Source organism: Pristiophorus japonicus, chromosome 16, assembly GCF_044704955.1.
Source record: "Pristiophorus japonicus isolate sPriJap1 chromosome 16, sPriJap1.hap1, whole genome shotgun sequence".
Taxonomy (NCBI): Eukaryota; Metazoa; Chordata; class Chondrichthyes; family Pristiophoridae; genus Pristiophorus; species Pristiophorus japonicus.
Window position 1 is genome coordinate 8,528,642 of NC_091992.1, and position 26,890 is coordinate 8,555,531.

The 26,890-nt window shown below is 44.2% G+C and overlaps 1 protein-coding gene across 1 annotated transcript in view; it reads right to left on the bottom strand.

Moving 5' to 3' along the window:
• The window catches only part of tex14 (testis expressed 14, intercellular bridge forming factor), a 270,693-nt gene that overhangs the window by 41,334 nt on the left and 202,469 nt on the right, over nt 1-26,890 (bottom strand). Inside the window, exons 5-18 of the mRNA XM_070856955.1 lie at nt 26,702-26,841; nt 21,870-21,951; nt 20,427-20,557; nt 19,426-19,539; nt 17,239-17,362; nt 15,097-15,275; nt 10,727-10,878; nt 9,610-9,800; nt 8,658-8,865; nt 5,944-7,220; nt 5,589-5,698; nt 2,820-2,971; nt 1,618-1,944; nt 188-294 (exon numbers count right to left, since the gene is read on the bottom strand). Coding sequence (XP_070713056.1) covers nt 188-294; nt 1,618-1,944; nt 2,820-2,971; nt 5,589-5,698; nt 5,944-7,220; nt 8,658-8,865; nt 9,610-9,800; nt 10,727-10,878; nt 15,097-15,275; nt 17,239-17,362; nt 19,426-19,539; nt 20,427-20,557; nt 21,870-21,951; nt 26,702-26,841 — 3,294 coding nt within the window. The remainder of the gene's footprint in view (nt 1-187; nt 295-1,617; nt 1,945-2,819; nt 2,972-5,588; nt 5,699-5,943; nt 7,221-8,657; nt 8,866-9,609; nt 9,801-10,726; nt 10,879-15,096; nt 15,276-17,238; nt 17,363-19,425; nt 19,540-20,426; nt 20,558-21,869; nt 21,952-26,701; nt 26,842-26,890) is intronic.

Genomic DNA, 26,890 nt, shown 5'->3' on the forward strand with positions numbered 1-26,890 from the left:
TGGATGACCTCAAGTTTACGTAGGGTAGAATGTTGGAGGCCAGCCAGGGGTGCTTTGGAATAGTCAAGTCAAACTGGCCTCCTGTTAATATAGATTACGGAGAAGCATTTCAATCATAAGGGACGTGACCCATTTACGGAGATTGCTGTGAAATAGTTCTATAAAAGGACCCAGAATCATAACACACCTTCAGAGCTTTCTTTCGCACTCTTGTCGTGATGAATGTTTTGTCCAGGTTTGTTATCTCTATGTCGCTGCATCCTGACACCTGGCTATCAAAGGATTCTCTCTGCCCTGAGACATAGAATGACATTAGATCTCACATGAAAAGACACAAATCCTTTCTCCTTTCGAGCTGGTTATTTTCTGCTCTTGTTACGCTTTTCATTATTCGACAATCACATTATGCAAAACTTTATTTCCCAATTTCAGTTTTCTCCTCAATCACATTCCAAACAAAAAGGATTGTAACCAATCACATCAAAACATTTTTTCTGGATGGACAGCTGCTGTGACAGCTTCCCATCCATCCACTAAAACAACTCGCATTTATTTATACCCCAGAAATTTAAATGTAATATATGATGGCAGGAATTACATACCAAAACTGCACACTCTAAATAAGTAAATAAACATAATAAAAACATTTGAAAATTGAGCAGGAAAATATCACAAACTTAAATATGCCATCATCCGATCACTCAACACGTTCTCTCCTCCACACTATACTGGGATTCACGAACAAGCCGGACACCCTCCCTCAACGTGCAATTGTGCACTGAGAACAAAATGAAACTCGGCAGCAGTCTGATTTCTTTAAACGGCACTGATAGAACATAAGAAATGGTAGCAGGAGTCGGCCATTTGGCCCCTCGAGCCTGCTCCGCCATTCAATAAGATCATGGCTGATCTGATCTTGGCCTCAAACTCAACTTCCCTGCCCGCTCCACATAACCCTCGACTCGTTCAAGAATCTGTCTATCTCCACCTTAAATATAATAATTGACCCAGCCCCACAGCTCTCTGGGGCAGAGAATTCCAAAGATTGATGACCCTCAGAGAAAAAATTCCTTCTCATTTCTGTTTTAAATGGGCTACCCTTATTCTAAAACTATGCCCCCTAGTTCTAGATTCCCCCACGATGGGAAACATCCTCTCTGCATCTACATTTGGCACATTTACAAAATAAATATTGTGCAATTTTTGAAACTTTTAAAAACAATACCCCAAAACGATGCACTTAACGCACGTCACATGGGCCTTAAAAAAAACATGCACTTTTTTTTGGTGTACAATGTTATCAATCATTTAAAATTTTATAAAAAATAATACCCTCTTACTTTGAGTAATACAATACAAAACAAGCTTTTTTTTAAATCACATATAGGCAAGCACCCTTCTTCTCAGGAATCAACCTCGTGAACCTTTTCTGAACTACCTCCAATGCAAGTATATCTCTCCTTAAATACGGAGACCAAAACTGTACGCAGTACTCCAGGTGTGGTCTCACCAATACCCTGTACAGTTGTAGCAGGACTTCCCTACTTTTATACTCCATCTCCCTTGCAATAATTCCATTTGCCTTCCTGATTCCTGATTTCTCTTTAAATACCTCACCTGCAAAACTTTGAAAAGTTTCTTCCACATCTACGCTGCTACCGCTGTCGACTAGCGTCTCATCGGGAGTGTTGTTGTGTGGGCTGCATTGCATTTGCTGGAGACCCAGGTGGCCCTGCTCTAGTTCGGTTCTCTCGCTGCTGTTTCCATGGTGCCTGTTGTAGGGCCAATGACGTTCCTTTTTATGCGACGGCAGTTTTGCAAAACGGCGGAACAACTCCTCTTCATCTACACTCTCGGTGTGTGGGCTGCCTTCCTCCCTTGGCTCCCCTTGTGCAACTGACAGGCATCCCGATGCCATCTTTTCAATCATTTCTGTCACCTCATCTATGGAGGTAGAACTAGAGCGTGAATTCTAAACAGAATTATCAAACAGAATTATCATTCTCGCCCACACCCCCCGCCCAGCATTGTGAGACTGTGTTTGAGAATAAGCAACTTTCCCATTACAATTGAAAGAAAATCTACTTTTGAGCTCTCCCCACAGTGGATAAGAATAAAAGAACTTGCATTTATATAGAAACATGGAAAATAGGTGCAGGAGTAGGCCATTCGGCCCTTCGAGCCTGCACCACCATTCAATAAGATCATGGCTGATCATTCACCTCAGTACCCCTTTCCTGCTTTCTCTCCATACCCCTTGATCCCTTTAGCCATAAGGGCTATATCCAACTCCCTCTTGAATATATCTAACGAACTGGCATCAACAACTCTGCGGAAGAGAATTCCACAGGTTAACAACTCTCTGAGTGAAGAAGTTTCTCCTCATCTCGGTCCTAAATGGCTTACCCCTTATCCTTAGATTTAAGCGCCTTTCACGGCCTCAGGATATTCCGAAGCGCTTTACAGCCAATGAAGTACTTTTGAAGTGTAGGCACTGTTGTAATGTAGGAAACGTGGCAACCAACATGCGCACAGCAAGCTCCCACAAACAGCAATGTGATAATGAGCAGATAATCTGTTTTAGTGATGTTGGCTGAGGGATAAACATTGGCCTGGACACTGGGGAGAACATCCCTGATCTTGTTCGAAATAGTGCCATGGGATCTTTTACATTCGCCTGAGAGAGCAGATGGGGCCTCGGTTTAACGTCTCCTCCGAAACATGGTTCCATGGCACCACTAAAATAGCCTTAAAGGCGACAGACATTTCTTACTGTAGAACCAACTGTTGGTTTTAGAGATCAGGGCCTGTTTCCTTACTTGTCCAATTGGTGTTTCTAGGTGTTTGCTCAGATTTTGCCTTTGATTCTTTTAGTTGGTTTTGATGATGTGCTTTTTCCGTGCTGGTCAACTGATAAACCTCGGGCATTTTCTTCTGTCTCACTTTAATTCCTTCTGATGCAATATTACAGCTGCACAAATGAAGCAAAAATGTATTGAGATTAATATTAAACAACAGTTACATATGGTTTGGTAGATCTGCCGACCATACCTTAAGGTATCTATCGGACCTTCAACAGGTATTACCTTACCAAGCGATCTGCTGTTCGTTTGTCAGTCTGGCTTGGTGGTAGCCCTCACGCCTCTGAGTCAGGAGGCCATGGCTTCAAGCCCCACTCTAGTGATTTTAACACATAATCTAGGTTTACACTTCAGTACAATACTGAGGCAGTGCTGCACTGTTGGGAGGTGCCACCTTTCGAATGAGATGTTAAACTTTGCTCTCCCAGGTGGATGTAAAAAGTCCATTGGCACTTTTGTTGCTTGTGGCAGCTTGCTGTGCGCAAATTGGCTGCCGGGCTTCTTTATATTACAACAGTGACTAGAGTTCAAAAGTACTTCATTGGCTGGGAAGAGGCTTGGGACGTCCTCAGATTGTGAAAGGTGCTAATATAAATGCAAGTTGTTTCTTAAAGCACTGAAAGAAAGACTTGCATTTACATAGCATGTTATCACGTCTCACAGCATTTAAAAATACTTCATAGACAATGAACTACTGCAGTCACTGTTGTTATGGAGGCAAACACAGCCATTTTGCACATTTAAGGATCTCACAAACAGCAGTGGCATTTAAAACTGGCATATCGTGGTGTTAGTTGAGGAAGAAATGTTAACGAGAGAGCTCTGCTTTTCCTTGAATAGAGCCAAGGGATTATTACGGGTAAATTCTGCTCAGCTCTGGTGTGTAACTGAGCTCAACAGGCGTGTGAATTGGAGAGGCAGGCTCAGAGGTCAGTGCGGCCGATTTGTGGTGCTCCAGATTAAATCATCAGAGAAGCTGGCGTGCTGTGAGCTGCGCACACTGAGCTCCACATCCAATTCTCCAAACCCAGGCATCGGTGAGTGAGGATTGACAAAGGGTTCCTTTAACATCCACCTTAAACACCAGATTCCGTTGAATGTCACATCTGAAAATGGGCATTGCAACATTACACGCAGGACTGCCAGCTTGGATTAAACAAAGAACCTCCATTTATGTGAAATGTAAGTGAGTAAATGTCAGGGTGAAAGAAGACTTGCATTTATATAGCGCCTTTCACAATCTCAGGATGTCCCAAAGCGCTTTACAGCCAAGGAAGTATTTTTTGAAGTAGAGTTGTAATGTAGGAAACACGGCAGCCAATCTGCGCACAGCAAGTTCCCGCAAACAGCAATGTGATAATAACCAGGTAATCTATTGATTGTGATGTTGGTTGAGGGACCTTTTACATCCACCTGAGAGAGTAGACGAGGGCTCGGTTTAATGTCTCATCTGAAAATTGGCACCTCTGGCAGTGCAGTACTCCCTCAGTACTGGGCTGGAGTGTCAGCCTGGATTATGTGCTTAAGTGTCTGGAGTGGGACTTGAATCCACAACCTTCTGACTCCGATGTAACAGCATTCCCAACTGCACCAAAACTGACGCTCTGCACAGAGAATCGAGCAGATTTTGCTTACTAGGACCAAGATAATCTCGTTAATTTATTTTGTCATCTCTGCTGGTGGGCAAAGAATTGCTGGGTTGGGCATAAACATCATGGTCAATCTTCTTCTTAGCAGTCCCTCGCAGTCGAGGATGACTTGCTTCCACACTAATACAAGTTCACAGGTGACTGATGAGACCAATGCAGGACCTACAGTCTCTGTCACAGGTGGGGCAGACGGTGGTTGGAGGGACGGGTGGGTGGGGTACTTGGGTTGTCGTGCGCTCCTTCCGCTGTTTGTGCTGGGCTTCCGTGTGCTCCCGGCAAAGAGACTCGAGGTGTTCGGCGCCTTCCCGGATGCTTTTCCTCCATTTTGAGCGATCTTGGGCCAGGGATTCCCAGGTGTCGGTGGGGATGTTGCACTTTTTCAAGGAGTCTTTGAGGGTGTCCTTGAAGCGTTTCCTCCGCCCACCTGGGGCTCGCTTGCCGTGTCAGAGCTCTGAGTAGAGCACTTGTTTTGGGAGTCTAGTATCAGGCATGTGAATGATGTGGCCTGTCCATCAGAGCTGATCGAGCATGGTCAATGCTTCGATGCTGGGGATGTTGGCCTGAGTGAGAACACTGACGCTGGTGTGCCTAACCTGCCAATGGATATGCAGGATTTTGCGGAGGCAGCGTTGGTGGTACTTCTCCAGTGCTTTGAGGTGCCTGCTGTACATAGTCCATGTCTCTTATAAGCACATTTTAAGCATATAGGAGGGCAGTATCACTTCCTCTCTGTAGACCATGAGTTTGGTGCCGGGTTTGAGGTTCTGGTCTTCAAACAGCCTTTTCCTCAGGCGACCGAACGCTGCATTGACACACTGAAGGCGGTGTTGGACTTTGTCATCGACGTCTGCCCTTGTTGACAGTAGGCTCCCGAGGTATGTTCAAGTTGTCCAAGGCCTCATCATGGATCTTAATAATTGGAGGGCAGCACTGAGTGGTGGGGGCAGGTTGGTAGCAAATAATGGAGCATAGTGTAATTATTTATTATCTTATCAGTGGTGGGTACACAAACACATACAGTGATAACTGTGCAGTAATTACATATAATCAGAAAGGCAAAACTAAATAGGAAATTCACCTCTGAGTAATGCGGATTTTTCTATTGCCTGACAGGTACATGCACTGCTTTCTATATCCTTGCTGCTTGCCTTGTGCTGGGATTCTCATAGATATGCGACCTTTACGAGCCTGCAGCAAGAAACAAAATGTGTTTATAAAACACTATTATATACCACAACTTGCACCGATATAGCAGAGTGCCAATTGTACATACATCTCTCTCCCCATGATGGGAAGTAAAGTAATGCAGAGTGATACGTAGAAAACAAAAAGAGAGCAGTTCACACAGGGAGTAAAATGTGTACTTCGAAAGCAGTAAACCTCATGAATGACAATGGTAAGGTATGATACATCAGGGGTTATCAGAAACTTACAGGGACAGTGTCCTGGTCGTGAGCATGTGCAAATATATTCATTTTCTTCTTGCTCCTGGTTGTCACTTTATCCTTGTGCTGTGATATGGTTTTAAAATTTTCATTAAGTGCTGATCTGTAATCAGTCTCTTCATCGTTCACTTGCTTTCTCAGTGAACAGGTCGTTTGCGTCCCATCAGCAAAAGTGTCCGATGTCTTCAGAACATCAGAACCACGCCCATGCGCTACTGTCTCCTGCTCACCTTGCGTCTGACTCAGTATCTTCGATGCTGGTTGAAAGCGCCCCACGGGATCCGCTCCCTGCCTCCTGTCCACTCTATACACTGGGAGCTGATAGCACCTTGGAGGAGCCACAGCTACGGGGATCACCAGGTGGCCTTCATTGCATGGTTTCATCCTTTTGTCGTCCTTTTCATTGTCCCTCGGACAGTCCACTTCGTCAAAGCCTGGTAGCTTAGTGTAAGGAGCCCTCTCCAACAGCTGTAAATCACCCATCCCCTCTGCTTCCCTCGCGTTCTGTGCCGTGCTGACCTCAGGGCTGTATCTTTTTATGTTATCAAGGGCACTGAACGCTTGTTGCACGAGGTGTTTGGATGTCTGGATGTTGATCGTACAACTGCTGATCGAGTGCTGGATTGACAGACTCGTCTCAATGTTCTGCCCTTCTTCCAGTGCTCTGCTGGTCAGTGCATGTGAGGAGATTGGCCCATGTTTCTCGTGGTCACTTGCTGCATCTTCCACTCCTGACCATTCCTGAGAGTCACTTGGGGTCCCGTCACTCTGTTCATCTTCCTCATCTGATGCATATTCTGTGGCTGTCTCCAAATACGTGCTGCTATCCCCCTCGGAGTTTGTCCCTGTGCCACGGTGTGTGTCACTGTAACGCAACAGTCCAGTCTCTAAATCATCATTTGCAAACTCCTTGTCATAGGTGCCATCCATTTCCTGCTCCAATGCAAGGTCTAGGTCATGTAACTGCTCTAGGACGTCTGTGTCGTGTTTGGCAGGCTGGTTTTCTGCTGGCTCAGAGTTGTAGTGCTGCTCAATCGTGTTCCACGGGCTGTAGTCATTGCTAAGTTTGTCTTTGTTGTAAACCTTTTCTTGGTCTCTGGACCCGGCAGTATCCTCAGGGCGATTTTGTTCTGTGTTCCAACAATCGTACAGTACCGTAATCTGCTGCGTTGGTTCATGGTTTAAATCTATGATGTCGCCATCTTGTTCTCTTTCGTTCTTTGGACTGAAGCTCGTGCGATGACCCATGTTGTAATAGGAAGAGTCTGGAAAAGAAAAAAGACAAAGTGGACTCCCCTTTTCTTTGTGTTTTCCTTCTCCCATCCCTCCTCTCCTCAAGGCAATTATTACTGGGGTGAAGGTTCATGAGTGCCAGTTTCCCTCTGATATTTTGGCCAAGTGGCCAACATTCATTTGTGAGCCCTGACAGTGGGAGGCAGCACCATACCTTTATACATGCGCCCTTCCAGCAGGGGTCATTGGACAGTGACTTTCTCAAGCCCAGGAGCACTGAGTCCAATTACAATTATACGAAAAAGGAATGGAAAAAACCATCAAGCCCATCCCATCCAAACCACCCCCCCCAATCCAACCCGCCCCCCATATCCAAACTACCCCCCCAATCCAACCCCCCCAATCCAAACCCCCCCTCCTCCGCATCCAAAGCACCCCCCCCCACCCCATGTTGTGCGATTTCCTGAGAAAGGCTAAAAAACGGAGACCAATTCGGGAAAAACTCTGGGAAATTCCTCTCCATTGACCTAAGACAATCAAGCAAGCTCCAGGACATCTCAGTAACACTTGAGTATCACTAATCCCAGCTACCCCACAACCTACCGTCCATAACTTGAAATGTCCCCCTTTGTCAAGAACTTGTCTAGTTCCCTTTTGAAGGGTTGTGGAGAATCCATACTCGACACAAGCTTTGGTAATCTGTTCTAGAGTCAATGACTGTGAAAATAAGTACTTCCTGCCACCTAGCCATCTAACCTAACTGTTTGCCGACATATATATTTATCCTTGCCTCCTAATTCTCCTATCCGTATCGAGCTCAAATAATCCATCCAATTATGGTATTCCTCCCACCATGATCTTATTAAATGGAGGAGCAGGCTCGAGGGGCCAGGTGGCCTCCTCCTGCTCCTATTTCTTATATTCTTAAGATGAATGATGATTTTTTTTGGTGACTGTGGGCAAATGTTGAGCCAGGACATTAGGAGAACTCCCTGCTCTTTGAATAGTGTCAGGGCAACCTGATGTTCATTTGAACTACAGGAACAGGCAGACAGGGCTTCTCCTCAGTCCTCTAATTCTGCCCTCTTGAGCATCCCTGATTATAATCGCTCAACCATTGGTGGCCATGCCTTCTGTTGCCTCGGCCCCAAGCTCTGGAACTTCCTGCCTAAACCTCACCGCCTCACTACGTTAAAGGTGCTATTTAAATACATGTTGTTGTTGTCCTGTACGGAAGTGTCAGCCTAGATTATACGCTCACGTCCTGGAGTGCAGTCACCGGTTTCAGTAATGGAGAGTGGGATGTTGAATGGTATGGGGGGCGGGGCACAGAGGGAAAGTGTACACATTTAGAGTGAAGAGAAACCACAAAACTATCAACTTCATTTGAGAGATTGGCGAAGATTAGAAAAAAAAACTTAATACTTTTATGTACAAACCCTGACAAAAGTTCACTACACCTTTCCTACCATGATTCTCTGTTGTGATTTGGGCTTGTTCTAAATACTCAGACTTTCTTCCTTTGCCAGCATTCTCCTCTTGGAGTTGTCCCTGCTCTCTCCTGTAGCCTGCTCTGTCTGAGCTGGCCGCCACTGACTTGCCAATATCATCGTATAAACTCCGCACTTCAGACTGAATATTTTCAAAAGCATGTTTCTGCTGATTGCTAATTAGATCCTGTGATAAATGAGAATTGACTGATATATTATCCAAATAACACATTTTAACTGCCTATCCTTTTTTTTTTGACTTGCCAATTGATATACAGGCAACTCTCGATTATCCGCACACGGATGCAACGGGAAACCGTTGTAACGGCATTAAAATATCCGTGTATGTGACGTCACTTTGAAACTCTGATGTTCCTTTGAAGTGTTGCCTGTTGAGCCTTGCTTTTAAGCGCTCTGCCTTGCCTCAGCTCCCGCTGCTGCTCCCACGCAGTCCACTGCCTTTCATAATTCATTAAAATGCGACGAACAGTTACAGGAAGTAATCAACAAGCCTAACGGTGTTTAGATCTAGAGGACTATAATTCAAGGATTAGACGATACTCTACAGCTATTGGTTAGAGCACACCTGCAGTACTGTAAGCACTAACTGTAATGTCAACTCATTCTAACAGAGAAATTGTTTAGCCGGCATAACCCAATCCCCGAGGGACCTGGATAATCGAGAGTTGCCTGTATATAAACAATCTCAAATTAACGTTAAATGCAGCACCAGTGCTCCTTATAAAAATACCTTAAAAATCAAAAGCAGGAGTCTGTTTAAAACCATGGAATCTCTGTTTGTTTCAACTACTCAAGCAATTTCAGAATGACTATTATTAAGTTTTTGATTATATATTCAGGACTAGAACCAGGAGTTATTCCTGAAATGTTCATGAGCTGTTTTATTTCCCAAAACAACTCGGTTACACACCTTGATGTCATTCCGGAGAATAAACCGGATATCTTGAAGGTTCATAGTCCGATTCTGCGGCTTTACTTCAATCCCAGTTCGCACTATGTCATAGTACGGCTGCGGGACTTGTCCATCTACGGTTAAATATCGTCCAGCTGCTATTGACTCCTTCAGTGCAAATCCATCCAGATCTTCCCAGGGAACTGCATCTGCATGGAATGCTCATCAATGAGAAACTTGATAGTATGTCACAAACTGAGCTAATAGATAAAGCAGGCCACGAGACAAATGTTGTCCACAGTGCCATGAATTTTAACAGCTATTCAGCCTGGTCAGTCAAAATGTTGACCCAAAATAACATAAAAATACCTGTACTGCTTGTTACTTTGCCCTTGCTGTAACACTCACACACGTAATGATCCCAGTGTTAGGATTTCACTAAAGCATAATGTAGGAGAAATTTTCTGCCTATGTTCATTTGAACCTCAAAAAGCATGTAATAGTGCAATTATAGAGTCCGGTGATGAAATTCTGTTGGGATTCCACTGGTCTCCTGCTCCAACGCTGGAACACCCAGGGAAATGTCAGAAACTTTGAGATTATCATGAATAAACATAAGGAAATCAAACACCAGGAGTGAATGCAGAGTAATCTCTGACATTAGTCATCTCCCGACTCTATAAATAAGTCCTTGTAGAATTTTGTTGCCATTATATAATTTATATACATATTACATAGTATTACACGGGCCAGCCCACACTGCGATATGTGTGCGCACTAGGCCCGTGCAGCACAGCAGGTCTCCAGTCGTCTTGGTTAATCCTTGCCACTGGATAAAGACCTAGCTCTATCGAGCCCGTGTGGTGGCTGGTGTGCAACGGTCACCACACGTTAAAAAAATCCACGCACAGGCATCTTCCACCCCCTCAATTGGAGTTCAGGACTGGAACATCGGGTCCTTCATCGAAACATCTGTAAACTCGTGGAAGCAAGTCATCCTCGTTCGCGGGACCGCCTATGATGATGATATAGTATTTACAGCACAGAAACAGGCCATTTGGCACAACAGGTCCATGCTTACATGAGCCTATTAGGATATTACATTCATCCTACACTCTAGAACTGTAGACTATACCTGTAAACAGTTCCTGAATAAGAGTACAAAGACTGTAGACATCTGACTTGATAGTGGCAGGTTTGCCCCGAATGATCTCTGGTGCTAGCCAGTTGTAAAACTGTGGAGGGATAGGGCATCGGGAGAGATTGCTGTGCGTGCCTCCATCAACGCTGTGGAAGTGTTGAATAAAACAATCATTAAATTCATGCATTTTTGAACTAAATTTATTAATTTCCCTTCTGTACTATATTGATTAGGGAAATTTTTGAGAAACTTTATTCTTCATTTTAAAGTTCAATTTTTCATTTAAAATTTCTCCCTTATCCAAGTGGCAGGGAGCTCAGAGAACAGACAGGGAGGCAGAAGAGAATGGGTGGGAGAGGGTCAATCCAGGGTAAGAATGGGCAGAGGTGTCAAAGGCTACCAGGCAGCAGCTCTGTGGCCGTGGGTCGGGCCAACATTCAGTCAGAGAAGCAGAGAATAGGTCGGGGAGCGCAAAAAACGACTAGGAGGTAGTCCATGCCAGCCAAGACCAGGCATAGGAGAAGCCGAGAACAGATACTTTGAAGCATAACGGTCACACAATAGATGCCAGACTCTCAGATAGATATAGACAAATGGACAGACAGAAAGATCTGGTAGCAGTCTTGCCTCTGGGTCAGAAGGTTGTGGGTTCAAGTCCCACTCCCAGGACTTGAGCACAAAATCTAGGCTGTCACTCCAGTGTAGTATTGAGGGAGTGCTGTGCTGTCGAAGGTGCCGTTAAACCAAGGCCCTGTCTGCTCTCTCAGGTGAACGTAAAAGATCCCATGGCACTATTTTGAAGAAGAGCAGGGGAGTTATCCCCGGTGTCTTGGGTAAAAACATTGGCTGAGTACAGCTCGACTCCATATGCCGACTCAACTGAGACAAGAGAGATGGAAGTGCAGATCTTCAAGCAGTCAACAGAGGTCTCACTGCCTGAATCACTTAAAGTTTGAACATTGGTCTTCAGCTGCAGTACCTCATAACACCAACAGAGATCTCACTGTCATATCTCAATGTTATTCTTCATGCAGTACCTGATAATACCGACAGGGACTGCCCACACATTAAGTATTTTGCACTGCAGTATCATAGGAACCCAACAGAGGCTTTTAAAACTACAGTGATGTAAATTGTCTTACTAAACCAACAGAGGTCACAGCTTCTTGGTTGTAAGGTGTACATAGTTATAAATTACTGGAGGCTCAAGCACATACATAAGAACATAAGAATTAGCAGCAGCAGTAGACCATACGGACCCTCGAGCCTGCTCCGCCATTCAATAAAATCATGGCTGATCTTTGACCTCAACTCCACTTTCCCGCCTGATCCCCAAATCCCTTGATTAACCCTGGAGTCCAAAAATCTATCGATCTCAGTCTTGAAGATACTCAACGATTCAGCATCTTTGGGACAGAGAATTCCAAAGATTCCAAAGTTATAATGGGTGACTTTAATATGCACATAGATTGGGCTAGCCAAACTGGAAGCAATACGGTGGAGGAGGATTTCCTGGAGTGCATAAGGGATGGTTTTCTAGACCAATATGTTGAGGAACCAACTAGGGGGGAGGCCATCTTAGACTGGGTGTTGTGTAATGAGAGAGGATTAATTAGCAATCTCATTGTGCGAGGCCCCTTGGGGAAGAGTGACCATAATATGGTGGAATTCTGCATTAGGATGGAGAATGAAACAGTAAATTCAGAGACCATGGTCCAGAACTTAAAGAAGGGTAACTTTGAAGGTATGAGGCGTGAATTGGCTAGGATAGATTGGCGAATGATACTTAGGGGGTTGACTGTGGATGGGCAATGGCAGACATTTAGAGACCGCATGGATGAACTACATTCCTGTCTGGCGTAAAAATAAAAAAGGGAAGGTGGCTCAACCGTGGCTATCTAGGGAAATCAGGGATAGTATTAAAGCCAAGGAAGTGGCATACAAATTGGCCAGAAATAGCAGAGAACCTGAGGACTGGGAGAAATTTAGAACTCAGCAGAGGAGGACAAAGGGTTTGATTAGGGCAGGGAAAATGGAGTACGAGAAGAAGCTTGCAGGGACCATTAAGGCGGATTGCAAAAGTTTCTATAGGTATGTAAAGAGAAAAAGGTTAGTAAAGACAAACGTAGGTCCCCTGCAGTCAGAATCAGGGGAAGTCATAACGGGGAACAAAGAAATGGCAGACCAATTGAACAAGTACTTTGGTTCGGTATTCACTAAGGAGGATACAAACAACCTTCCGGATATAAAAGGGGTCAGAGGGTCTAGTAAGGAGGGGGAACTGAGGGAAATCTTTATTAGTCGGGAAATTGTGTTGGGGAAATTGATGGGATTGAAGGCCGATAAATCCCCAGGGCCTGATGGACTGCATCCCAGAGTACTGAAGGAGGTAGCCTTGGAAATAGCGGATGCATTGACAGTCATTTTCCAACATTCCATTGACTCTGGATCAGTTCCTATGGAGTGGAGGGTAGCCAATGTAACCCCACTTTTTAAAAAAGGAGGGAGAGAGAAAACAGGGAATTATAGACCGGTCAGCCTGACCTCAGTAGTGGGTAAAATGATGGAATCAATTATTAAGGATGTCATAGCAGTGCATCTGGAAAATGGTGACATGATAGGTCCAAGTCAGCATGGATTTGTGAAAGGGAAATCATGCTTGACAAATCTTCTGGAATTTTTTGAGGATGTTTCCAGTAAAGTGGACAAAGGAGAACCAGTTGATGTGGTATATTTGGACTTTCAGAAGGCTTTCGACAAGGTCCCACACAAGAGATTAATGTGCAAAGTTAAAGCACATGGGATTGGGGGTAGTGTGCTGACGTGGATTGAGAACTGGTTGTCAGACAGGAAGCAAAGAGTAGGAGTAAATGGGTACTTTTCAGAATGGCAGGCAGTGACTAGTGGGGTGCCGCAAGGTTCTGTGCTGGGGCCCCAGCTGTTTACATTGTACATTAATGATTTAGACGAGGGGATTAAATGTAGTATCTCCAAATTTGCGGATGACACTAAGTTGGGTGGCAGTGTGAGCTGCGAGGAGGATGCTATTAGGCTGCAGAGTGACTTGGATAGGTTAGGTGAGTGGGCAAATGCATGGCAGATGAAGTATAATGTGGATGAATGTGAGGTTATCCACTTTGGTGGTAAAAACAGAGAGACAGACTATTATCTGAATGGTGACAGATTAGGAAAAGGGAAGGTGCAACGAGACCTGGGTGTCATGGTACATCAGTCATTGAAGGTTAGCATGCAGGTACAGCAGGCGGTTAAGAAAGCAAATGGCATGTTGGCCTTCATAGCGAGGGGATTTGAATACAGGGGCAGGGAGGTGTTGCTACAGTTGTACAGGGCCTTGGTGAGGCCACACCTGGAGTATTGTGTACAGTTTTGGTCTCCTAACTTGAGGAAGGACATTCTTGCTATTGAGGGAGTGCAGCGAAGATTCACCAGACTGATTCCCGGGATGGCGGGACTGACCTATCAAGAAAGACTGGATCAACTGGGCTTGTATTCACTGGAGTTCAGAAGAATGAGAGGGGACCTCATAGAAACGTTTAAAATTCTGACGGGTTTTGACAGGTTCGATGCAGGAAGAATGTTCCCAATGTTGGGGAAGTCCAGAACCAGGGGTCACAGACTGAGGATAAGGGGTAAGCCATTTAGGACCGAGATGAGGAGAAACTTCTTCATCCAGAGAGTGGTGAACCTGTGGAATTCTCTACCACAGAAAGTAGTTGAGGCCAATTCACTAAATATATTCAAAAGGGAGTTAGATGAAGTTCTTACTACTCGGGGGATCAAGGGTTATGGCGAGAAAGCAGGAAGTGGGTACTGAAGTTTCATGTTCAGCCATGAACTCATTGAATGGCGGTGCAGGCTAGAAGGGCTGAATGGCCTGCTCCTGCACCTATTTTCTATGTTTCTATGTTTCTATTCACCACCCTCTGAGTGAAGAAATTCCTCCTCATCTCAGTATTAAATGGCCGACCCCTTATCCTGAGACTGTGACCCTCTGGTTCTAGACTCTCCAGCCCGGGGGGGGGGGGGAAACAGTCTCTCAGCATCTACCCTGTCAAGCTCCCTCGGAACCTCTCTGCCTTGCCACCTCCCTCCTTGCTTTCAACAAAATCCTCAAAACATTCCTTTTCAACTGGACCTTTAGTTCCCTATCCCAGCTTCTCCATTCTCCTCCCATTCCCCATGTTGCGTGTCCATCACATCTCTTTCTTCCTTACTGTAGACCACAAGATATCAGGCTTCTGTCAGAGGACCTCACCGGTTACTGGATTAATTATGATGGTGAATTATAGAGAAATGCACTGTCCTCTGGGTACAATAGTTATCGGAAATCAGTAAATCCGTACCTTTCGACCATGTATTCAAAGTTGCTTAATTTGGCAATGCCAGGCAAAACTAGCTGCACAGCGTGAGAAGTGACAGCTCGATGGATGTACCCCCGTGAGTGAAGGTAAAGGACGGCATCAGTAATCTGCAGGAGCATTTGCACAATCATCTCCACCAACAAGACTGGGAATTCTGACCGCTGAAAGACGAACAGTTAGATAAAAGAAACAATAGATCAACACCAAGTATAGATTCTGTCCTGCCATATAGCGGACCCAGCACTGATATGCCTAATAACAACCTTCAACGTCAAAATACAGCTCTGCTGGCTGGGTTTCAAAACAAATTATTTTCTCATTTTCCCTGTCCCCTCCTAACAGTGCGGACTCATACAGTTGTACTGGTGTTGGCATCATTGAGGCTAATTGTAGCAGCCCCATTGCTGTCCCAGCATTGAATCTACAACCTTCTGGTCTGAGTTTTTTAACACAGTACTGGATGGTATGTTTAGCCATTAGTCCATCTGGGGAGCCCAATATTATTTATTCTGAATATAATTGTTCATTTTCACATGTAAGGTGACTATTCATTCGCAGGACTGGCACATTACACTGGAAATCCAGCAGAACGCTGATGTTATTAACCTCTTAATATTATACCATAATGCACCCATTTTCCAGTTCTGTTCCTGTGATTCACTGTGCACACTGCATCAGATTCCTCTTCAATGGGAATGATCAAAAACAGTGCGTCCAATATTAAATATCATGTGACAGATCCCAAGACCTGTCCAGCTTCAATTCATAAGGAATTTTATACTTTATGGTTTTATATAAATTTGTAGCTTGCGTTAGGCACTGGAATGTTTAAAGTGGAAGTTATGGCAGCTGTGATTCGACATTGTACTAGCGCTGGGACCATTCTTCCCGACATAAAGTGCCTTGGGACATTTTATTACAATAAAGACATTATATAATGGAAAGTTGTTGTTCAGTTTTCTCTTCTGCTATACTGTTATATGCGTTTACAGTGGCTCTAGGAAATTAATTTTTCAAGTAAAACTTTACATCATGGACTCATATTCAAAAGTTACTGAGGAGAACTGATAAGACACCATGGGGCTGAAATTACCCCTCCCCTTAAGGCCTGTTACCGTTGGAAATCGGAGGCCACGCTGTGCAATGGCCACCGATTTTTTAAATTCCGCTCCTGCGGTATCCCGGTGGTGACCCGCTTTGCCCCCCCCCACCGCGGCTGCAGATCTGTCCTAAGTGCGTCATAAGAGCGCGTACCGCCAATATTCCCCCCCCCCCCCCCAACCCCCAGATGGCAAAATTCCACTGAAAAAATCTTGCTCCCGCCGCACGGTGCCAAAAGCTGCTTTTTTTCCTGCCGGTGCAGTGAGGCTGTAGTCCTTGTAAAATGGCGGTGCAGTTCCCATTAAAAAGGAGGACCTACTGCCACTGCCGCCATGTTTTTTTTTGTTGGCCGACTGCCATGTCGGGCTGACAATTATGCCCCTGGGTTCGGCCGGGCCACCAACAGGCAGCCTGGCACCCCCTCGTGTCCGAAACCCTCCCTGGTGGCCCAGTGGACTGAACTTAAACAATCGCGCAGATTCTCCCCTTTAAGCGAAGCACCGTGATGATGTCATCAGCGTCACGCTAATGACGGACAGCGGTGGCCGCTTCACTCACCCCCAATTTCCGCCCCTCTCGTGTGTTCACCGCTGCACTTCCACTTCCATTATGACCGACTTCTAGTCCGCCGAGAAAAAAAAGCCAAAGAGCGGAATTTCACTCAAGAGGCTACCGCATCCATCACGCTGGTAAAAACGCGAGAGACAGGGTAAGTGCGCCCCGTTTCCAGCGGTGGGCAATTTCGGCCCCCATTTACATTTATTGTTTTGGAAAAGTTAAGTGAAGTACTCTACTGATATCTAATTCGATTCATTATTTTGTTTCTGTATTTTTCCTTCTTAGAATAAACTTGATTAGAAGTTTTTAGCCTGCGCTACGTGGTCCAAATTAGAATATTACTGTATAAAACATTATTTGTTTCAAATCGGCTGTCTATTCTGCAAATAGTACCCAACATAACACAACATTAATCACTGAAAAATCTAAGTTATATTAAGAATTAAATCTGAAATATTGGCTTACCCTCTCATGCAATACTCCGTAAAGGGAACCAAGATGAATCCTCTCATACACTAAACGGATCTGATCCAGATCGGACAACTGGCACACAGCCATCAGCAGCAGAAAGCTCGGGTGCCGAAGTTGACTGCAAGGCACAACAGAATTTTGATATTGAATGTCAAAAAAAACTGTGGGGTAATTTTAATCTAACCTGCCCGGTGGGAATGGGGCAGGTTCGGGCTGGACCCACCCGGCAAATTAGGTTTAAATGACCCCATCCGTGTCTCTTAACAGTTCATTTCAATGAGCTACATGCAAGTAATGCTGTCATGATCACTCAATTTATAATATATGCTCTTCTTACAATTACCCTGTAATCACTGCAGACGTTTTCTCAACAGACCTGTGGTAATTACAGCTGATTACCCTCCTGCGGGACTATGATCAAGCATCAAAGACAGTCAGGATACTAACAGTTCGTGTTCATCACTGCTCCAATTTACAAGAAGTCACTCAGTAGCAACAGATTTGCTGTTAGACAATTTTTTTCCAATGGCTGTGATACTTTAACAGTTAGTTCACTGAGTTAGCCGATATAATGGGCACTTGGTAGTTTAATTGCTATTTCATCAATCAGATTGAGAAATTTGTTTTTTTATTAATAACCAGAACTATGTGCTACTGTGAATTAGAGTGTTGTCCTTAATCCTGGACCCTGCGTTTGAATGCAGACTGGGCTGATGGGACATCAGTGTCCTTTCTCTCACCCAGAGAGCACATAAGGAAACCTGGTATGGGAGGTGGAAAACGTCATCTGAGCAGTGGAGTGAGTGCTCTTCCGATGTTGAGGTTAAAGCGCACTGCTGGAGCAGCACTGAGGGAGCTTTACACTCTATCTCACCATGCTATACCTGCTTGGGGGTGTTTGAGAAGTTCAACAAAAAGTGATTTCATAAAAAATGTTCACACATTTCTAAGGCATATTTCACATTTTTATGGATTAAAATAGGAGGTTGAGAGAAACAAGATACCAGGCTAAATCCTTTAAAATAAATGGGGGTTAGTGTCTCTGTTAAAACAGTGAGAAATGTCAGATGAACATGTTAGCTGCCCATCAGCAAGAGTCATTTGTACCATGTGCAGTTTGCTATTGCTCCAAAGAAGTGCCATAAAATGATTGGATGTGGCTTTGTCCCTAAGATTACCCAACCTTGGCGATTCAGGCCGGTACAAGTGATGAGTTGAGGATGGTCGCTTCTTCAGAAGGACAATCGCCACGCTCACTCTCACATACCTCCTGGCGGTTGTCTCAAAAGCAACAGAGCTGGAGGACTAGGAGCAGATTCCCTACGCATTCCAACATGGGTTATCCTGTACACACAGTGCACTCCCGGTAGATAACACAGAGCTGGCTGTATTATCTGTGTACTGCACACCCCAAACTAAAAATGAACTGAATGTAACACACTTAGACCACTCCCCTGACAAACGCTTCCTCTGATCAAACAATGTTCTAATTGGTGTTTATAGAGGACAATACAGATTTAAAAACTTAAAACGTCATAGCAACTCTTACTATATGAACTACTCATATCAGAGGCAACATTCTCACAGGAAAAAACTTTGGATCCTGCTCCCAGTTCCTGCTTCTCCTGTGGTCTAGCGCAGCTAAGTGATTTACTGTGAGACTAACTTCTCCCTTCTGTGCAGAGCCACATCATTTAAAGTGGGGACATTTTCAGACTAACCTTCAGAAACAGCATTGAGATTTCCCCCAATTTTGCTCTGATTGTTCATTTTTAAACAATGGAAAATGCCGATGAAATAAGAATATTTTATTTCAACCGAAAAATGGCAAAATCAAGTTAAAAGCCAGAAAGAAACATAAAACTCGCTTCGGCCTGTTTGTTATCTAGTGTGCCACACATTCTGGTCTGAATGGTATCTTGTGTGTCACACTCTCCTGACTTGTGTACGCATGGCTCACACTCTCATAAGAAATAGGAAATAGGAACAGAAGTAGGCCATATGGCCCATCGAGCCTGCCGTGTGTCACTCTCCGGTCTGTATGCTTAGCACACTCTTGGCCAAGTTATGGTGCATGATGCAGAGGGCCTAAAAAATATATCAAAAGTTCAGCCCTACTGGAGTAGGTATATACCATAATACTGTATAACATTTATAAAGCTGTTGCCTTTATTTGCTGACCTGTTGTATTCTTGTTCTGCAATCAGCAAATCAGCTGATAGTCGTTTGCTGCAGTTCTGATGTGTGGGAAGATTCATGTATCTCACTGTGACGCGAATTCCATTCCATGTTAAACTGAATCAGAAATGATATTAAACACACTATGGCTAATCCAATACAAGGCTAATTTATCATGAAGATCGTGACTTCTTTACCTTTCATGTATGGAAGTCTATGAAAGCTCGTCTGCCTGGCAACTCACACATAAATGAGTCATACATAATAGGATGGTCCCAGGTTGGTGCTCTGATCAGCGTTGAGATGACCGATCTCAGTCAGAGCGTGGGTAAGGGATTACAATTGGCATCATTGTGCTTTGGTTAAGGAAGTATGAGCGACAAGAGTTCGTAGAGGGACACGATCGGGACCTAGGAGAGGCGAAAGTTCGGGGCCCAGAAGAGGCGAGGGCCCAGGGGCAGCACGGGCTAGCGATATGTGTGCGCACTCGCTCCATGCAGCAGAGCTGGTCTCCAGTCGTCTTGGTTAATCCTTGCCACTGAACCAAGACCTAGCTCTGTCAAGCCTGTGTGGTGGCTGGTGTGCAACGGCCACCACACGTTAAAAAAATCCACGCACAGGCATCTTCCACTCTTCAGGATGTAGTTCGGGATCCGGAATAACATTGAAACACCTGTGAACTCATCCGTTTTCGGCATGGATGCAAGTCATTCTCGTTTCGAGGGACTGCCTATGATGATGATAAATTGGCCAGAGTTCCTGCTCCTGATTGCTATTTAATGACCCCAGTTAGAAGTCCACATGTCATGCCCATGCAGTCAAATAACCATTCTGTCTGGATTCACACAGAAAGAATCGTTACTTGTGCAAAGTACCAAAGGATAACTAGCATAGATCATCCTGATTTACCATGCGGAACAATATATACTGTACATAGATCATTCTGATTTTTACAATGCACTTGAAATAGAAATATAAAAGGCTACTGTACCATAAACACTTACTTAGTCATTGTCGTGTAAGGGCCATTTGCGTAGGAGAAAGTTGGTTCATCATCTGCCTGAACCAATTCCTTCTCATTAACAATTGGAATGGAAGCCAGATAAGCCAACTGTGCTGGTCCATGCACATAGAACTGTAAAATACATAGATCGAAGATAAGGAAGCAGCATGCAGCTGGATAGTTACCTCAAGGAGAGAAAGGGAATAGAAGAAAGATTTGTTTTGTGAAAGACTTCAGGGAAAGGGGCCTCTCCCAGTCAGAGTGGAGAAAAACATTTGATTTTAATTTCCCTAATTTATTTTATAATTTATTTGTTCACTCTTTTGTCTCACATGGTTGGTGGGAGGGAGATGGCAGTAATTCAGTATTCCAGTTCTTGGCATTGGTACTATACACTTAACCTAAGCAAGGTTGTTTTTCCCTCAGTACGCATAAAAAGGGAAATAGCAAATACTGGAAAAACATGGCAGTTCTATCAGCGTCTAAAAACAGAACAAATGGGTTAACTTTTCAGGTGTAGATCCTACAACTATTTTAAGTTGAAACAATAAATCAAGTGCCCCATTATTAAAGGGGCACTAAAACCGTCAAATTAAACAAATTAACTTTTTACAATAACAGTTCAAATTAAAATTTGTTTGCCGGGGGTGATGATGCACTCCGGTCCCTCCTCTCGCGGAAGGCCGCGAGCGTACCGGTGGACACTGCGTGCTCCATCTCCAGGGACAGTTCTTTTTGAACACGTTTAGGATTTCACTAGAATAACAATCAGAGAAAAACCTCCCACTATGGTGATAATGCTGCTGACACAGTGACCAGGAGAAACTTTCGCCTTATGTTTCCAATGTTGCTAACACAGTGATCAGAGGAAACCTTCCTCCACAACCTCTGCAGCACTCGTCACTATTGCAGGTCTCTGTTGTGCGACCATGTGCAAGCGGAATAAATCAAATTCGCTTTTAACACATGGGGTTATAGGAATTTTATTTGGTATTTTGGGAATTACATTCCATAATTTCGCTTGACTACAATTAGGGCTACTGGTTTACCGTGGCTGAATAAGTCAACATTCCATTTTTATTGCATGGTGTTTTCGGGATCAATATCTATGATTCTGTCCATTTAATTGTCAGTCAATGGCTTTGGCCATACCTTGGTTTTAATTAGAACTTATTAATGAGCTTCTGATCTCAGAATGACCCTCTGGGAAAAGATACCGGGTGGATTCCATGCAGTTCCTCATCAATTGTCCAGTTTAAGAGTGAAATAAGGCAGAGCCCTGGGCAAAGGATACTTTGTTTTGTGTTTGCCACAATAGAACTTAAGGCTGTGAGAGAAAACAACAGCATAAAAAGGGCAGTTTTGTAAAGTGAAAGTTTGAAAAGGATATCATGACGTTTATATATTCCGGTTTCAGCACATGTATCCAGCTCTGAATCCTTACCTTGCCAAATCCAAAGCATTGAACACTTTGTGATGAAATACTTCTGGCTTTAGGGATGTTGAGAAACTCCACATCTTTGTTTCTTAAAAACAGAAAGTTTACCACTGCACAATCAATATAAAATCATGCGTAATTATGTACTCTGTTATTTTTATAATTATAGGTCAATTTTTTCATTCTTTTTACCATGAGAGCAACAATAATTCAAAGAGCCATCTCTGGAAACTGCTTGACAGGTGAGGCCAAGATTAGCAACATAGAAAATAGAGGCAGTAGTAGGCCATTCGGCCCTTCGAGTCTGCACCGCCATTCAATAAGATCATGGCTGATGGACTCAGTTCCACTTCCCTGCCCACTCCCCATAACCCCTTATTCCCTTATCATTTAAGAAACTGTCTATTTCTGTCTTAAATTTATTCAATGTCCCAGCTTCCACAGCTCTCCGAGGCAGCGAATTCCACAGATTTCAACCCCCTGAGAGAAGAAATTCCTCCTCATCTCTGTTTTAAATGGGTGACCCCTTATTCTAAGATCATGCCCTCTAGTTCTAGTCTCCCCCATCAGTGGAAACATCGTCTCTGCATCCACCTTGTTACGCCCCCTCATAATCTTATATGTTTCGATAAGATCACCTCTCATTCTTCTGAATTTCAATGAGTAGAGGCCCAACCTACTCAATCTTTCCTCATAAATCAACCCCCTCATCTCCAGAATCAACCTAGTGAGCCTTCTCTGAACTGCCTCCAAAGCAAGTATATCCTTTCATTAATATGGAAACCAAAACTGCACGCAGTATTCCAGGTGTGGCCTCACCAATACCCTGTATAGCTGTAGCAAGACTTCCCTGCTTTTATACTCCATCCCCTTTGCAATAAAGGCCAAGATACCATTGGCCTTCCTGATCACTTGCATACTATCCTTTTGTGTTTCATGCACAAGTACCCCCAGGTCCCGCTGTACTGCAGCACTTTGCAATCTTTCTTCATTTAAATAATAACTTGCTCTTTGATTTTTTTTCTGCCAAAGTGCATGACCTCACACTTTCCAAAATTATACTCCATCTGCCAAATTTTTGCCCACTCACTTAGCCTGTCTATGTCCTTTTGCAGATTTTTTGTGTCCTCACGCATTGCTTTTCCTCCCATCTTTGTATAGTCAGCAAACTTGGTTATGTTACACTCCGTCCCTTCTTCCAAGTCGTTAATATAGATTGTAAATAGTTGGGGTCCAAGCACTGATCCCTGCGACACCCCACTAGTTACTGACTGCCAACCAGAGAATGAACCATTTATCCCAACTCTCTGTTTTCTGTTAGTTAGCCAATCCTCTAGCTATGCTAATATATTACCCCCAACCCCGTGAACTTTTATCTTGTACAGTAACCTTTTATGTGGCGCCTTGTCAAATGCCTACTGGAAATCCAAACATACCACATCCACTGGTTCCCCTTTATCCACCCTGTTCATTACATCCTCAAAGAATTCCAGCAAATTTGTCAAACATGACTTCCCCTTCATAAATCCATGCTGACTCTGCCATTCCGAATTTTGCTTTTCCAAATGTCCTGCTACTGCTTCTCTAATAATGGACTCCAACATTTTCCCAACCACAGATGTCAGGCTAACTGGTTTATAGCTTCCTGCTTTTTGTCTGCCTCCTTTTTTAAGTTTGCAGTTTTCCAATCTGCTGGGACCTCCCCAGAATCCAGCGAATTTTGGTAAATTACAACCAATGCATCCACAATCCCTGCCGTTACTTCTCTTAAGACCCTAGGATGCATGGCTGATCCTCTATCTCAACACCATATTCCCGCTTTTTCCCCATACCCTTGATGCCTTTTGTTTCTAGAAATCTATCTATCTCCCTCTTAAATATATCCAGTGACTTGGCCTCCACAGCCTTCTGTGGTAGAGAATTCCACAGGTTCACCACCCTCTGAGTGAAAAAATTTCTCATCTCGGTCCTAAATTTCCCACCCCGTATCCTGAGACTGTGACCCCTTGTTCTAGACTTCCCAGCCAGGGGAAACATCTTCCCCGCATCCAGTCTATCCAACCCAGTCAGAATTTTATACGTTTCAATGAGATCCCCTCTCATTCTTCCAAACTCTAGTGAATACAGGCCTAGTTGACCCAATCTCTCCTTATACAACAGTCCCGCCATCCTGGGAATCAGTCTGGTGAACCTTCGCTGCACTCCCTTGATGGCAAGTATATCCTTTCTTAGGTAAGAAGACCAAAACTGCACACAATATTCCAGATGTGGTCTCACCAAGGCCTTGTATAATTGTAGTAAGACATCCTTGCTCCTGTACTCAAATCCTCTTGCAATGAAGGCCAACATACCATTTGCTTTCCTAACTGCTTGCTGCACCTGCATGTTTGCTTTCAATGACTGGTGTACAAGGACACCCAGGTCCCTCTGTACATCGACACTCCCAAGCCATCACCATTTAAATAATACTTTGTCCTTATGTCTTTCCTACCAAAGTGGATAACTTCACATTTATCCATGTTATATTGCATTTGCCATGTGTTTGCCCACTCACTCAACCTATCTAAATCGCCTGGCAGCATCTTGCATCCTCCTCACAACTCACAATCCCACCTAGTTTTGTGTCATCAGCAAACTTGGAAATATTACATTTGGTTCCATCATCCAAATCATTTATATATATTGTGAATGGCTGGGGCCCCAGCACTGATCCCTGTGGTACCCCACTAGTCACTGCCCGCCACCCCGAAAAAGACCTGTTTATTCCTACTCTCTGTTTCCTGTCGGTTAACCAATTTTCAATCCATGCCAATACATTACCCCCAATCCTATGTGCTTTAATTTTGCACATTAACCTCTTATGTGGGACTTTATCAAAAGTCTTCTGAAAATCCAAATACACTTTAGATAAGGTTCTCCCTTATCTATTCTATCAGTTACAACCTCAAAAAACTTCAGTAGGTTAGTCAAACATGATTTTCCTTTCATAAATCCATGTTGACTTTGTTTAATCACGTTGATATTATCTAAGTATGCCATTATCACATCCTTCATAATAGACTCTAGCATTTTCCCTACTACTGATGTTCGGGTCGGTTGTGAGGAATCCACAGTATATGGCTTCCTGGCACTTACTGTCAAGGCCATTTGACCACAGCAGAGTTAATGCTTTCCACAAAGAGGGAAGAAAACTGTAGTAGACAGTAATACACGTACTGTCCCTGCCACTTACACTGTCTGCGCTTATCCCGGGAAGCCGCCTGTATCGGGCAAACGGCACCAACCATTTGTCATCACCATAGGCGACAATTACAAAGGCACCGCTTAAACTGTATTAAGTGCACCGGCTACTTTGTGCAGTTCAGTTCTTGCCTGATTGGGCTGTCCATATATAAATCAGTCTTCACATTCGGTTTTGCTGCAGTGGTCTCTGCTTTTGTTACGAATAGGCAGCCTGCAGCTGAAAATCATACAACACGGCAACAGAGCTGCCAAGGAACTTCATTCATTTAAGTAACTGTAACTGTCAATCATCATGGTGAGAATTGGCATTTCTCTCAATATACTCAGTGCAACAGCTGATTGAAGATATATCTTACATATGCAGAGATAGATAGTTTGAATTGTTTACTGCACACAGAACAAAGAACAGAAAAACAGGGTTTCCGATCAAGGCCATTTCTCATTTTGCCCTTGCAGCACCTGCACTAAGTTTCAGGATGGTCCTCACCATGTACTCCCAGACGTAGAAACCTGGGGATCGGACACAGGCAGCCTTGCACATGTTGTTATACTGAAAAACCAACCGGCTGGCCAGAAGGCCTCTTTCATCATTTGATGCTTTTCCAGCAGCAATCAATCCATATCTGTGTGTGTGTGTGTGTGTGTGTGTGTATGTTTGCAAACAGACCACACAACACAGACTCATGTATAATGGAGCTATGGAGAACAAAACTTGCAAAAGAACACCTCTTATCTCCAGACTTTCCTTGCAGATGAACATTCCATGAGATGAGAAATCTTCACCATAACAGCCATCTTCCAGAGTGCTCTAAAGACTGATATACACCCAAAATGTTAACCGGTATTTTAATCACGTCATGGGTGAAGTCACATTCCAGGACTTGAGTACATAATCTAGGCTGACACTTCAATCCATACTGATGGAGTGCTGTATTGTCAGAGATGACGGCCTTCCACTTTCAGAGGCCATTCAGTGCAGACCCCTGCCTGCTGGACTTGCCTATTTTATTGTTGCTGGAAATGGTATAAAGCTCTCACCCACAAGATCCTACAAATCCCCTAGGAGGACAGACGCACCAACATTAGCGCCCTCGACCAGGCCAATATCACCAGCATTGAAGCACTGACCACACTTGATCAGCTCCGCTGGGCAGGCCACATTGTTCGCATACCAGGCATGAGACTCCCAAAGCAAGCGTTCTACTCAAATTCCTTCATGGCAGGCGAGCCAAAGGTGGGCAGAGGAAACGTTACAAGGACACCCTCAAAGCCTCCCTGATAAAATGCAACATCCCCACTGACACCTGGGAGTCCCTGGCCAAAGACCGCTCTAAGTAGAGGAAGTGCATTCGGGAGGGTGCTGAGCTCCTTGAGTCTCATCGCCGAGAGCATGCAGAAATCAAGCGCAGGCAGCGGAAGGAGCGTGTGGCAAACCAGGCTCCCTGCCCACCCTTTCCCTCAACCACTGTCTGTCCCACCTGTGATAGGGACTGTGGTTCTCGTATTGGACTGTTCAGCCACCTAAGGACATGTTAGGAGTGGAAGCAAGTCTTCCTCGATTCCGAGGAACTGTCTATGATGATAAAAGCTCTCACCCATAAGTGATTTTGTTGAGTATAGAGGGGTTCCGTATCAGGGCTTGTGACGAACTGCCAACTCGACGTGAGTTACTGCAGACAATCTGTTGTGTGATTCCCTGCATGTGTGACGCGCACCTCTGCATGAACTCCAGGATCTGGAACACAGAATTATTTGGGAAAATTACAAGCAAAAAGTTTTTTCAC